The 14536-nt window shown below is 36.7% G+C and overlaps 1 protein-coding gene across 1 annotated transcript; it reads left to right on the plus strand.

Moving 5' to 3' along the window:
• The first annotated feature begins 3171 nt into the window (after nt 1–3171).
• On the plus strand, nt 3172–14254 carry LOC115226943 (coiled-coil domain-containing protein 83-like). Its single transcript, XM_029797903.2, has 6 exons — nt 3172–3303; nt 5763–5847; nt 6530–6698; nt 9659–9826; nt 12963–13054; nt 14156–14254. Exons 1-6 carry the CDS (start codon nt 3272–3274, stop codon nt 14252–14254), a joined length of 645 nt encoding a protein of 214 aa, XP_029653763.2. The 5' UTR covers nt 3172–3271.
• Nucleotides 14255–14536: the final 282 nt, after the last annotated feature.

Here is a 14536-nt window from a genome sequence, read left to right on the forward strand (position 1 = left end):
TAATATATATATATATATATATATATATATATATAATATATGCATATATATATATATATATATATATATATATATATGCATATATATATTAAACACTCACACGCACGCTCGCACGCACACACACGCACATATATATATATATATATACGACGGGCTTCTTTCAGTTTCCGTCTACCAAATCCCCTCACAAGGCTTTAGTCGGCCTGTGGCTACAGCAGAAGACACTTGCCCAAGGTACCGCACAGTGGGACTGAACCTGGAACTATGTATTTGGGAAGCAAGACATGCATAACGTAAATAGCAGTAGTTGCTGTTTCCCACCAGGCATTTCCATCCGTGGCCGTCCCACCCATTCATAGAGGGCAGGAGACAGAAATGATCTGAGGGACACTTGGTTGCTCTTTCTAACGGGTCAACCAACCACATACACCGCCCTCTGGTGGTAAAAATGATAGAACGGGTGGCACTGAACGAGCATTGAACGGCATAGAACGGGTTGAATTGTAGATGGGAGCCATAGGGAGATGGGTATGGGCTGTGAGTATGAGTGGGGGTAAGTAGTTGAGTGTGAGAATGAGGGTGGCTGTGAGTGGAGGACAGCGATCGCAATCACGAACACCGCCATCAGCATCGGCTACTACTACTACTACTACTACTACTACTACCTACTACTACTACTACTACAACTACTAATACCACTACTACTACTGCTGCTGTCACTACTTCTACTACCACCACCACCACCACCATCGCTACTACTACTACTGCCACTACTACTACTACTACTACTACTACTGCTACTACTACTACTACTACTACTACTTCTACTACAACTACTGCCACTACTACAACTACTAATATCACTACTACTACCGCTGCTGCCACTACTTCTACTACCACAAGCAGAAATGCCACCGTCATGACTACCACCACCACCACCATCACTACTACTACTACTACTACTACTGCTACTACTACTACTACTACTACTACTACTACTTATCTTTGGTGAATGGTTTCGTATCATTGTGACGGTGAAAGTGTGAGAGAGGAGCAGCCGTCGTGTACGACATACGGGTGTCTATGGGACTCTTGCTGTTTCTGAATGGCATAACTGGGTGGATGATGAGAGGACGATGAGTAGATGTGGGTAGATGGGAATAAAAGAGGTGACAACGCGTTAGGTAACACTGGTGGGTAAGAGGTGGCGGTTTAGCTTTCGTAATAGAGGTCGCGGTAAGAGTATGGGTGGTGGCGGTGGTGGTGGTGACGGTGGTGGTGGTCGCATGCACGTGTGTGTGCATGCATTGTGTGTTTGGAGGCCAACCACAAAAGAATGGGTCCACTGAAAAAAGTGACAACACTTGCTGTGCTCCAGCACGGCCACAGCCTTCGGGCTGAAACGCATCAGAGAAAGAAAGAATAAAAGAATGTATGTGTGTGTGCGTGTGTGTGTGTGTGTGTGTGCATACAAAATATATATAATACCAAACTGGTAAAGATAGTAGAGATGTCTCTATCTTAACCAGTTGTGTATTATTATTATCATTATTATTATTATTATTATTATTATTATTATTATTATTATTATATCATTATTATTATTATTATTATTATTATTATTATTATTATTATCAATTATTATTATTATTATTATTATTATTATCATTATTATTATATTATTATTATTATTATTATTATTATTATTATTATTATTATTATCATTATTATTCATTATTATTACATTATTATTATTATATTATTATTATCATGTATTATTATTATTATTATTATTATGATTATCATTATTATTATTATCATTATTATTATTATTATTATTATTATTATTATTATTATTATTATCATTATTATTATTATTATTATTATTATCATTAGTATTATTATTATTATTATTAATTATTATTATTATTATTATTATTTTATCCATTATCACTCTCTTTTACACTTCTACTCTTTTTACTTGTTTCAGTCTTTTGACTGCGGCCATGCCGGAGCACCGCCTTTAGTCGAGCAACTCGACCCCGGGACTTATTCTTTGTAGGCCCAGTACTTATTCTATCGGTCTCTTTTGCCGAACCGCTAAGTAACGGGGACGTAAACACACCAGCATCGGTTGTCGAGCAATGCTAGGGGGACAAACACAGACACACAAATATACACACGCATATATATATATATATATACATACATATATACGATGGGCTTCTTTCAGTTTCCGTCTACCGCATCCACTCACAAGGCTTTGGTCGGCCCGAGGCTATAGTAGAAGACACTTGCCCAAGGTGCCACGCAGCGGGACTGAACCCGGAACCATGTGGTTGGTAAACTAGCTCCTTACCACACCGCCACTCCTTTCGCTTTTCACTAAATAAATTTTTCACCTTGGTTAATTTTTTTATGCATTTATTTATTTATTTATTTATTTATTTTTAAGCATTTATTTAGCTAGTTAATGAGGTAGCTAATTAATTTGTTAGTTCGTTAGTTTGAATTACAGGTACAACTAATTTTTTTCAGCTGAGTTAACTGGATTGACGTGAAATAAAGTGTTTTGCTCAAGAACACTACACGTTCCAGGGAATCGAACTCATAACCTTAAGACTGTGAGCCGAAGACGCTAACCACTAAGCCAGGTGCCTTCACTTATCTTTTAATTAATTAATTGATTGGTCGATTTTTACATTTATTTATTCATATATTTATTTGTATATATTTGTTCTTCTATTTCATTTCCTGCAGAAACTTCGATCTGGAGAGACCAATTCGGGATCCATATCCAGAATTTGGGACCCGACCGATTGTTCCACCTGGAAGGAGAGTGAGGCACGGTTCCACAACGTTTCATTTTTCTTCATATGAAAGCCGTTTGTGTGTGTGCATACGCATGCACACACACAAATACACAAACAACAAGAAGTCGTGCACAAGGAATGTGTTAGCTTGGCGCTCGGTGAAAAAAGAGAGTTTGACGTTTCGAGCATAGCTCTTCGTCGGAAAAGAGGAAGGGAAAAGTTCAAAGAAGGAAGAAGAAATCAGCAACAGCAGGCATATGGTTACATTGCTGAAGTGATATATATATATATATATATATATATATAGATATATATATATATATATTATATATATATATTAATACGCTTTCCCATACAACACACTAAACGCGTTAATTTAGAGAAATTAATCACGATGGACAAAAGAAGAAGAAGAAGACAAAAGGAAGTAAGAAGAAAAGAAGACCAAAGGCGCTTTGATGTCAGATAGGGAAGCCATCTTGGTTTACAAGTAAGATGGAGAATTTCACTTCTTTTATAATAACGATTAGTGCTGCCCCAGCATTGCCTTAAGCCATTGTCTCTTAGGGATATGGGACTGTGTTTAGAATCGTGCTAAGTTCTAACATATACATTCACGTATGTATGTATGCATGTATGTATGTATGTATGTATGTATGTATGTATGTATGTATGTATGTATGTATGTATGTATGTATATACGTATGTACGTATGCATGTAAGTATGTATGTATGTTTGTATGTATGTATGTATGTATGTATGTATGTATGTATGTATTTATGTATGTATGTATTTATGTATGTATGTATGTATGTATTTTTGTGTGTACGTATGTATGTATCTATTCATGTGTGGTTGCATGTATGGATATATGAATGTATATATACGCTGTATAATATATACTGTATACATATTTATATATATATATATATGTATATATATACATATACACACACAGAGATATACATATCTGATTACACACGCACACATACATATGTGTGTGTCTTCTCTCTCTATAAATATATATATACACTCACATACAATTACATTTAGGCACATTCGGCTATATGTATCTGAGTATATATATTAATATATCCATATACACACCCAAATACGACGCTAAGCCATTCCTTACGCTGCTTCATATTGATGTACAGGCACCATTTTTCGTCGCCAGTAACGATTCGGTAAAGAAATCGTTGCTTGTGTCCATGAGTTGAGCGGTGACGATCAAGCAAACCAGTGAAGATTGTGGTTCGTTGAGTTTTGTTGTTGTCACTTAAAGCATGTCGAACCTTTCTCATCGACTGAACGAACTTTTCTCATCGACTGAAGATACTTCTCTATAGCAGTGTGGGAGCATTCCATTTTCTCTGTCAGTTCCCTTGTCGTTTGACGAGAATTTTCGTGCAAAAGGTGGTTTAATCGCTCTTCATCGAAATCAACCGGACTGCCAGAACGAGGTGCGTCTTTGAGATCAAAATTTCCATTTTTGAACTTGGTATACCAATCACCAGCGGTTCTTTCAGCTATGGTACCCTCTCCATACACAACACAAATGTCGTGAGCAGCTTCTGTGGCCTTAGAACGCTGATTAAAAGCAAAAAGAAGGAGGTGTCGAAAATGCTCGTTTTTCTTAACTTAATATTCCATTTTAATGATCTGAAAATAAACAAAAATTAGCTAAAATTAACTAGAAAAATAACAAAATAGATTCAAAAATGATTCAAAAATAGAAATCTCGGAAACCATAGATTCCAAAATTGAAAACGCTATAGATTCCAAATTTTTAAAAACGGCGGGAACTTAGTTGCCAACCCAGTATATGTATGCATGTATATAAACACGCGTACACATGCACATTCACACGTATATATAGAGAGATATATGCATATATACGAGGGTGATTCAAAAAGTAATGCCATTTTGTTCAGGACAGGTATAATTACCAACACAGGAACATGTATCATACATCAAAATGAAGCTGGTCCTCTGTGGATCACATCCCTACTTCTCAACATAGTCACCATTTCTCTCAATAGCAATGTTCCACCTTTGAATGAGAGTATGTATCCCTGCCGCGTAAAATTCTGCTGACTGTTCTTTGGGCCCCATCTTTACTACAGTTTTCTTGTCCTCGTCATTGGAACAATTTGGCGCCTTCAGACTATCATCTCTTCAGCCCCATGAAAGAGGGTTTGAGAGGCAAACAGTGAAAACTGTAGTGAAGAAGTGACTCAAAGAACAGTTAACAGAATTTTATGGGATGGGGATACATGCTCTCATTCGAGGGTGGAACATTGCTATTGAGAGAAACGGTGACTATGTTGAGAAGTAGGGAATCTTAGAGGCAAATTGAGCTTGTAGGCGAGTTCGCTTACTCAACAATCTCAGGTCGTCCGACATAGATGTGGCAGCCATCAGTGAGACTCGGATCTCTGGAGTGCACTCCCGTTATGGATGACTATCAAATACACTTATTTTAAGGTCTGTCAAGATCGGCCGGCGGGATGGCGGTGCTATTTTGGAAATCTTTTAATCACAAGTTCGATTAATCTATTTCATTAATTAGTAGCTTCTTACAGCAGTTTTGGCACATTTGACTAGTCCCATATCCCACAGTTACTTATGTATCTTAACTGAATTCAAGAACAAGAAAGAGATTCAAGATAGGGTTCGAGCGATGCATTAGCAACGAACACTGGAGATGGTAGAAACATTTGGCCGAGTGTCACACATCTGACTCAATAGGGCACATGCTGTTGTGTGTGAGGTTTATCGTTTACATCGTTGAGTGGCCTCAGGCAGTTCTGATGACGAAACATCTACAGAGCTGCATCGCTCATCAGATCCTGCAATCGGATTCGGAGTACAACAGAACCCTCAGTACTCATGTGTTTACTCTAAATTAAATTATTTTCATGTTTTTGTTAAATATATATTTCTAGATTAAGTGTTGCCGAGGAGAAACTCCACGAAGCAAAACAAGAGGCACAAGCATGGAAGGAGAAGAATGAACGCCATATCAAAAGGGTATCTTTCGCATTTCTTCATCTATTGTTGATGGGTTACTAGAATCGTTAGGGTGTCCCAAATATATAAATGGCTTTACGATATTTCCTCCGGCTCCTAGTTATTACATGTACTTCTCAAGATTGTTACTCCTTGTTCCCAGAAGTACTACTACCACCTTTTTAGTGACCACAACTGCTTAACCTCCCAAGCTAACCTGTCATATCTCTCTACTTTTCTTTCTTCCTTATTGCATACTTTGTTGTCAGCTGGGCAAGCTATATCTATGATCCAGAATCGTTTGCTTTCTTTCTAAATTATCATTATTATTATTATTGTTGTTGTTGTTATTGTTGTTGTTGTTATCATCATTGTTACTAGTATTATCATTTTTATCATTATTATTGTCATTGAGAGGTGAGTGTAGTAGAAAAAGAGGTGAGGTTACTTTCTCGAGTCATACCGACTCATAAGGGGCGGATTCCCGGGTTCCCTGACGAATAAATTCCCTATCTGGATGGGACGTCGGTCTGTTCAACACCCTAACCCCTAACACACGCGCCTCATCGAGGTGGTGGAGTGCGTGAGTATATTACAGAAAAGAAGAAACGAACAAGAATTTGCTTCCATCTGCGAAATATGTATTATTTTAACGTCTCCAGTTGAACAGAATGAAAGCTGAATATCCATTCTTTGATTCTAGAATCACAAGCTTCATTCAGAACAAAAGGTTCTCGTGGACCGTCTTTTGAACCAATTCCGAGAAACTGAAACCAAATGGAACAGTGAAGAAGTTGTCGGTAAAGATGTGGTCGTAGAAGCGCTCCAAGACAAATGGAATCGAGTCGAAGACCACAAGAAAGTTATTGCCGGTAAAACAGCTTTATTTGACTTGTTGTTGTTGATGCTGCTGCTGCTGCGACTGCTGTTGTTGATGTTGTTATTGATGCTATTGTTGATGTTGTTGTTGATGTTGTTGCTGAACTATCAGAATCGTTAGCACGCCGGACTAAATGCTTAGCGGCATTTCGTCCGCCTTTACGTTCGGAGTCCAAATTTCACCGAAGTCGATTTGCCTTTCATCCTTCGCAGTCGATAAATTAAGTACCAGTTACGCACTGGTGTCGATGTAATCGACTAGCCCCCTCCCCTAAAATTTCAGCCTTGTGCCTATAGCAGAAAGGATCATTATTATTACTATTATTATTATTATTATTATTATTATTATTATTATTATTATTATTATTATTATTATTATTATTATTATTATTATTATTATTATTATTATTATTATTATTGTTATTATTATTGTTATTAAGGCGGCGTGCTGGCGAAATTGTTAGAGTGTCAGACCAAATGCTGAGCGACATTTCATCTGTCACTACGTTCTGATGTTCACATTCCACCCAAGCTGATTTCACCTTCCATCATTGCTGAAGTCATGAAAGAAATACCAGTCAAGCACTGGGAGTGATGCAATCGTCCGGCCCTCAACCCCTAAAATTTCGGGCCTTTTGCCTATACTAGAAAGCTATTAATTTATTATTCCCCACCTTAATGATTTTGTCAACCCATAGCAACTTATGAAAAAAAAAAATAAATAAAAAAAAAAATAAACGATCATCAGGGGAGAGAACTCTTTCTTAGTTAAGCATGGTTGTAGTCACTTGAGCCGAGGACAAAAAGTTCATAGAATAATACATTTGTATAAGGGAATGTCGGATTAAAGATTGACTGAGTGCAGTAAATGACTGATACTTAAAAAATATCAGAATAGTCGATTTAATACTCGGCCTTGATAAGGCTGTGAGCTGGCAGAAACGTTAGCACGCTAGACGAAATGCTTACCGGTATTTAGTCTGTCTTTTAGTTCTGAGTTCAAATTCCGCCGAGGTCGACTTTGCCTTTCATCCTTTCGGGGTCGATAAATTAAGTACCAGTTGCGTACACGGGTCGATCTAATCGACTGGCCCCCACCCCCAAAATTTCGGGCCTTGTGCCTAGAATAGAAAAAAATACCTAGCCATGATGGGAGAGAACTCTATCTCCGTGAAGTCATCGTTGTTTTAACCGCTTAAAACAAGGACAAAAGTATATGAGATAATATATTGGTATACAGTGATACCTCGCAGTACGAGTTTAATTCGTTCCATGACCGAGCTCGTCTTACGATTTACTCGTTTTACGAATCAGTTTTCCCTACTGAAATTAACTAAAATATAAATAACCCGTTCCAATGCCCCCAAAACCACTCAATTTTTTTTTTTTTTAGTTTGAAAACAGAAAAGGTGTTGTTATAAGTAGAATGACAATTATAAAAAAGAGAATGCAAAAGAAATATGTAAACTGGTTTTATTAACTGAATTATATTAAAGATGGGACGATTTGTGTACCCGTATTGAGGATTTCAGCCTGTACTTCAAGACAAAAATTCGTCCGAGTCTCGCCTCGTAACTGTAAATTACTCGTACAAAGATGCACCCGTACTGCGAGATACTACTGTACAGTGGTTTCAAATGTTGGCACAGGGCCAGCAAGTTCTGGGATGGTGGGTAAGTTGGTTACATCTACCCCAGTATTCAACTGGTACTTATTTAATTGTCCCAGGAAGGATGAAATGCAAAGTCGACCTCGGTAGAATTCGAACGTGAAGACCGAAGAAATGTCGCCAAGCATTTCCCCCCGCTGTGCTAACAATTCTGCTATCTCGCTGCCCTATACCAAAAGACTGATGACTAAAGACTAATTGTATCTAAGTATATTATTGATACCCAAGTTATAAGTCAACGATAAGATAAATGGCCATCATGTGAGAGAACTCTCTCTCTCTTAGCTAAGTCATTCTTACAACCGCTTAAGACAATGACAAAACCCTCGTGGATTAACGCGTATTAAAGAACAGTATGTTAAAGATTGATTAATTTGAGTATATTACTGGTATTTTAAAGTCATTGATCATCGATAATAAATTTATATCATGGGAGAGAACTCTTTCCATCTTAAATAATATCGTTTCCGCTGCTTCAGTCAAGGATAGAAGTTGATACAACTGAACATTATATTAAAGTTTTACTTGACCCAAATATATTACTGGTTCTTAGAAGTCACAGAATATACGATTGAATACATGGCTGTTATGGGAGATAACACTTTTGCACCGTAACCAAGTGCTGTCAGAGTTACATAAAATCGTAACTCCATGCATGTATTATATTTTCCAGTCAAAAATATTTTTGAAAAACTGTCGTATGTGGGACTTACTACACTTTTGAAAAATACTAAACTGTTGTACTACACTTTGACAATTTTCATATCTTGGCATCTGAAGCAGCTGGAGATTCGATAGGCTGACCAAAAGAACTGGCTATTGCAAGCAAAATTAAATATTGAAAAAAAAAAAAAAAGTCAATTGGCCAAAATTGGACATACGACAATTTAACACAATAGCAACGAATTCATTTTGGAAATAAGGAAGAAACAAATGTAATAACTTTGTCAAATTTAAGCTGGAGTTTGGGACATCATTTTACATACAATTTTTATGGAAGATTTTAGTTTATTTTATTTTAAAACAGGAAGTTCGTGCCAGGATTATGAGCAGCCCCAAGCGGGTTTGCATCGAAAGGGCAAAAGAAGAAAAGCAAAAAGGATAAAAAGCATAACTAGACATTTACTCAGTAAAAGATCAGTTTCTTGTTTCCGTACAAATGCAACCCCATGATTTGATGCGTTCGCTGTTCATCCCTGACAATAAAACAGTTTTTTCACCTTTCATTTCAAAACTCAAGGGATGTTAACGATAATCGTACATATTTAAATAATCTTAATTCAGATTTGAATGAGGAGATATCGTCGACCAATCGAGAAATCGAAGACGTTGAAAGACAAATGGAATATTGGAAGTTGTATGAGGAAAAAGGACAGTTCGAAGACAAGAAACAGATCGATCGTCTGGAAAAACAATTGAATGATTTGGATCAATGCTACAACTACTTACAAAGTAAGACGCCACTCTGTTTATTTCTTGTGTTTTATACACACACACACACACACACACACACACACACAGACACATATATATATATATATATATATTTATGTATGTATATATATATATATACACACACATATATATTATATATATATATGTATATATATATTTATGTATGTATATATATATATGAATATATATATATATATTATATATATATATATATATATATATATATATATATATATTATATAATATATATATATATATATTATATATATATATATATATACATATATATAAATGAAAGAATGGAGTTGAACGACGATTTAACAAAATTCCTTTATTCCTTTAAAAAAACAAACAAATTTCCACAGGAAAGCACGTGATCTCTGCCCTTGGCATGTAGCTTCAACCGTGTTTTTCTGACGTGAATTTGATACCTGGGTATCGGTTAACCGAATTATCCATACTAGGATAATTCATTCAACTACTTTTATTTATATATATAGATATATATAAATGGTCATTAGACTGCAGCACTGCTGGGGCGTCGCTTTGTAGAGTTTTAGTCGAAAGAATCGGCCCCAGTACATTTACTGTTTTGTTTTTAGCCTAGCACTTATTCTATCGGATCTTTTACCGAACCACTAAGTTACAGAGGAATAAACAAACCAAAACCGGTTGTAAAGTTGTCGTGGCGTACAAACACAGACACAAAGCTACACATATATACATACATACTTGCGTATATACATACATACATACATACATACATACATACATACATACATACATACATATATATATATATATATATATGCATATATACATATATATGTATGCATGTGTATATATATATATATATATATATATATATACACACACACACACACACACACTCACATGCTCACACTTATGCTTATATGTATGTATGTTTGTATGTATGCATGTATGTATGTATGTATGTGTGTATGTATGTATGTATATATGTATGTGCACGTAAGTCTTTATGCACCAATTTCCATTTATTTTACCAACGGTTATGTTTATAGGGGAAGTTACTCTCGATCAATTGTTAAAGAGTTATCTCCCTTAAATAATTTCTTTAAAAAAAAAGACTATTTTCAATACCTTTGTTCTTGAATCATAGCAGTGTAATTAACAGACGTATAAAAAGAAGCAGAACACATTGGCTTAATCGGCACAGCATCCAACAAGGTCCCTTGCGATGTTTAATAGGTACTTGCCATTTAGGTTTAACTCCCACCGAGGACCTACTTCCCTTGCTTTCACGCTCCCCGGGTCGATAAAATGATGTACATCTTACGACCGAGTTTCGTTCCGACTGGACAGGTCGTAAGTCGATCTGGTCGCATGTCGGATTTATATTTTTTCAACACTATTTTCATTCAAAAGCAACTGTCGCTTGAAAGCTACTGAGCGAGAGACTGTGGCAAGTAGTGGGTACCTGCGTTTGAGGGGAGGGGGCCTGCGTTTCTAAATGCTGCCCAGCGTCCGAAAATCGACTTCTTAATTAATTACTCTTTTACTTGTTTCAGTCATTTGACTGCGGCCATGCTGGAGCACCGCCTTTAATCGAGCAACTCGACCCCGGGACTTATTCTTTTGTAAGCCCAGTACTTAATATATCGGACTCTTTTGCCGAACCGCTAAGTTACGGGGACATAAACACACCAGCATCGGTTGTCAAGCAATGCTAGGGGGACAAACACTGACACACAAACACACACTCGCGATATATATATATATATATATATATTATATATATATATATTATAATATATATATATATACGACGGGCTTCTTTCAGTTTCCGTCTACCAAATCCACTCACAAGGCTTTGGTCGGCCCGAGGCTATATAGTAGAAAACACTTGCCCAAGCTCCCACGCAGTGGGACTGAACCCGGAACCATGTGGTTGGTAAACAAGCTACTTACCACACAGCCAATTTTTTTTTATTTCTTGTCTGTGGTCGTAAGTGCGGACGGTCATAAGTCGCATAGGTCGTAAGTCGAGGAGAAAATGTAGTTATTAAGTAAGTAGTTTATTTACTCAGTCTAACCTTTTGTAAAATATGCCCCGTTGAACCTGCGTTAGAAACCAATGTAACAAAATATCATAGAAAGCAACATAGGTGGCAATTCGGTAGAACATTGGTAAATTTCTCATGTAGTATTCAGTGGCGCTGTTCTGGTTTCGAATCACGCTGCGGTATATTTTGTGTCTTATTCTTCTGAGGTTCATAGTCGCAGCTAGAGTGTGTATGTGCCGCTCGGGGCAGACCTTGAATTTTCCGCCCGCACACAGTGGACTATACAAGCTCATACGGTAGGCCCAACAGTGCCGCTACAATAAAAGCATCACCCCGACCGGACCGGATCTGACAGGAACCCTCCTTGCGTCCTTCCGCTGCTTGGCAACGAGTGAGGTCGCTAAATTAAGCTTCATTTTTTTTTTCGGTGGGATTAGTGATTAGTAAAGAAGGCAGTGCAATATCCATGACTATTTTAAGCTGGTGAGCTGGCAGAAATGTTAGCACGCCGAGCGAAATGCTTAGCGGTATTTCATCTGCGTTACGTTGTGAGTTCAAATTCCGCCGAGGTCGACTTTTCCTTTCATCCTTTCAGTGTCGATAAACTAAGTACCAGTTGCGTACTGGGGTCGATCTAATCAACTGGCCACCTCCCCTAAAATTTCGGGCCTTGTTCCTAGGGTAGAAAAAAAAACGTAATTGTTTCACTAATTGGACTACGGCCATGCTGGAGCATCATCTTGATGGCTTGTGCTCGAAGAATTCGAAACTTTTACGTAGTTTATTTACATCACAGTAACCTAGCAGTACGCCAAAAAGAACCCCTTAACATAAGTACCAAACTTAAAACAAACACTGGGCCCGAATTTTTCGACTAAATTGAGGATGGTGCTCCAGCATGGCAACAACCCAGTGACCGAAACAATTGAAAGAATACACACCAGCTTCTCTATTAACCATTTCACTCTTCGCGCCTCATCTCTCTCTCTCTTTCTTGCTCTCTCTCTCTCTCTCCCTCTCTCTCTCTCTATCTATCTATCTATCTATCTATCTATCTATCTATCTATCTGTCTCTTTATATATTTCAGCGGCTCTGACAGACCAGATGGTTCAGGAGAGAGACACAGTAGAAGGTACCATGACAGAGAAAGTCGAGAGTCAAAAGGAGAAGGCTAACAAGGTATTTGATAGCATCGTTACATATATACATACATACATACATACATAAATTTACAAAATACATAATACATACATACATATATATATATAATATATATACTATATATATATAATATATATATATTATAATATATATATATATATATATATATATAATATATATATATATAATATATAATGCAAAATGTGACAAGACCGCAAGCATCCAGACAGTAAGGAGATACAAGAAAGAGACAACAAAACATGCAGACAGACGATACAAAGAAAACAAGGGCGAGTCATTCGGAGTTTTCTTTCCTCAGTCGAGTTCCAGATTATCTTTGCAATTTCGGCTAGTTACACGCGAGATTGCTCCAATCTGGCCAACCTCAAGGAAAAACTAAGCTAAGAGCATTAGATTATATATGTATGTATGTATGTATGTATGTATGTATGTAGTATGTATGTATGTATGTATATATATATATACACATACATACATAACATATACTATTTGCATACATACATACATACATATATATAATATATATATATATATATTATATATATTATATATATATATATATAATATATATATATATATATATATATATATATATTGATACATGTATATGTATGTGTGTGTATGCATGCGCGTATGTATGTGCTCGAGCGTGTGTGAGTCTGTGTATGTGTGTACGCGCGTGTGTGCTTGAATATTTGTGTTGGTGAAAGAGCGTGTATGCGTGTGTATGTGTATCTTTGAATTTGTATCGGTCCCTGCCCCGCCGGCTGACAACCGGTGTTTGTTGGTTTGTTTATGCCCCCGTAACATAGTGGGTTCAGTAAAATAGACCAATAGAGTAAGTACCAAAACTTAAACAAAAAATAAAAAAATACTGGTCCAACCTTTCCAACTTAAACCATTCATGAAGATGCTCCATCTTGGCCGTGGTCAAATGTCTGAAACAACCAAAACAAATAAAAGAAAGTACGCTAAACTGATCAAAACCATTTATCTTAAGCAGACAATGGATGAATGTTACCGGAAGTTAAAATTTCGCATATGATGGTAGCCATTTTGATTATTTAGATTTTAATGGATTTTCATCTATTGTTGCAGAAAGTTGTGTCGTTAATGCCGAAGCACTGCTGCCGCCAGTTAAAAGATAATGGCTGGCTTAAACGCGAAGTGAGTACCAAAATTTTTATATATACATAGCTCATTTGTACTCTGTAGACTTTTAAAATATGGGCATTTAATCAAATACGCATATTATTCACACAAACTTACGTACAAATATCTATTACGTGAACTATATTTATATCTATCAATCTATCTATCTATTCATCTATCCATCTATCTACCTGTGTGTGTGTCTCTGTGTGTATGTGTGTGTGTGTGTGAGACAGAGAGAGAGAGAGAAAGAGAGAGAAAGAGAGAGAGAGAGAGAGAGAGAGAGAGAGAGAGAGAGTGCCCCTGTTCATCTGTTCATCTACCAGA

This window comes from Octopus sinensis, unplaced genomic scaffold (assembly GCF_006345805.1).
Source record: "Octopus sinensis unplaced genomic scaffold, ASM634580v1 Contig00582, whole genome shotgun sequence".
Classification (NCBI taxonomy): Eukaryota; Metazoa; Mollusca; class Cephalopoda; order Octopoda; family Octopodidae; genus Octopus; species Octopus sinensis.

Bases quoted from the DNA above. Each gene is read 5' to 3' on its own strand.
- LOC115226943 (XM_029797903.2), top strand. From the start codon at position 3,272: ATGTCAGATAGGGAAGCCATCTTGGTTTACAA. The intron at 5,848-6,529 runs GTATCTTTCGCA...CTTTGATTCTAG, and splicing joins ATGAACGCCATATCAAAAGG to AATCACAAGCTTCATTCAGA. The intron at 6,699-9,658 runs GTAAAACAGCTT...ATCTTAATTCAG, and splicing joins CCACAAGAAAGTTATTGCCG to ATTTGAATGAGGAGATATCG.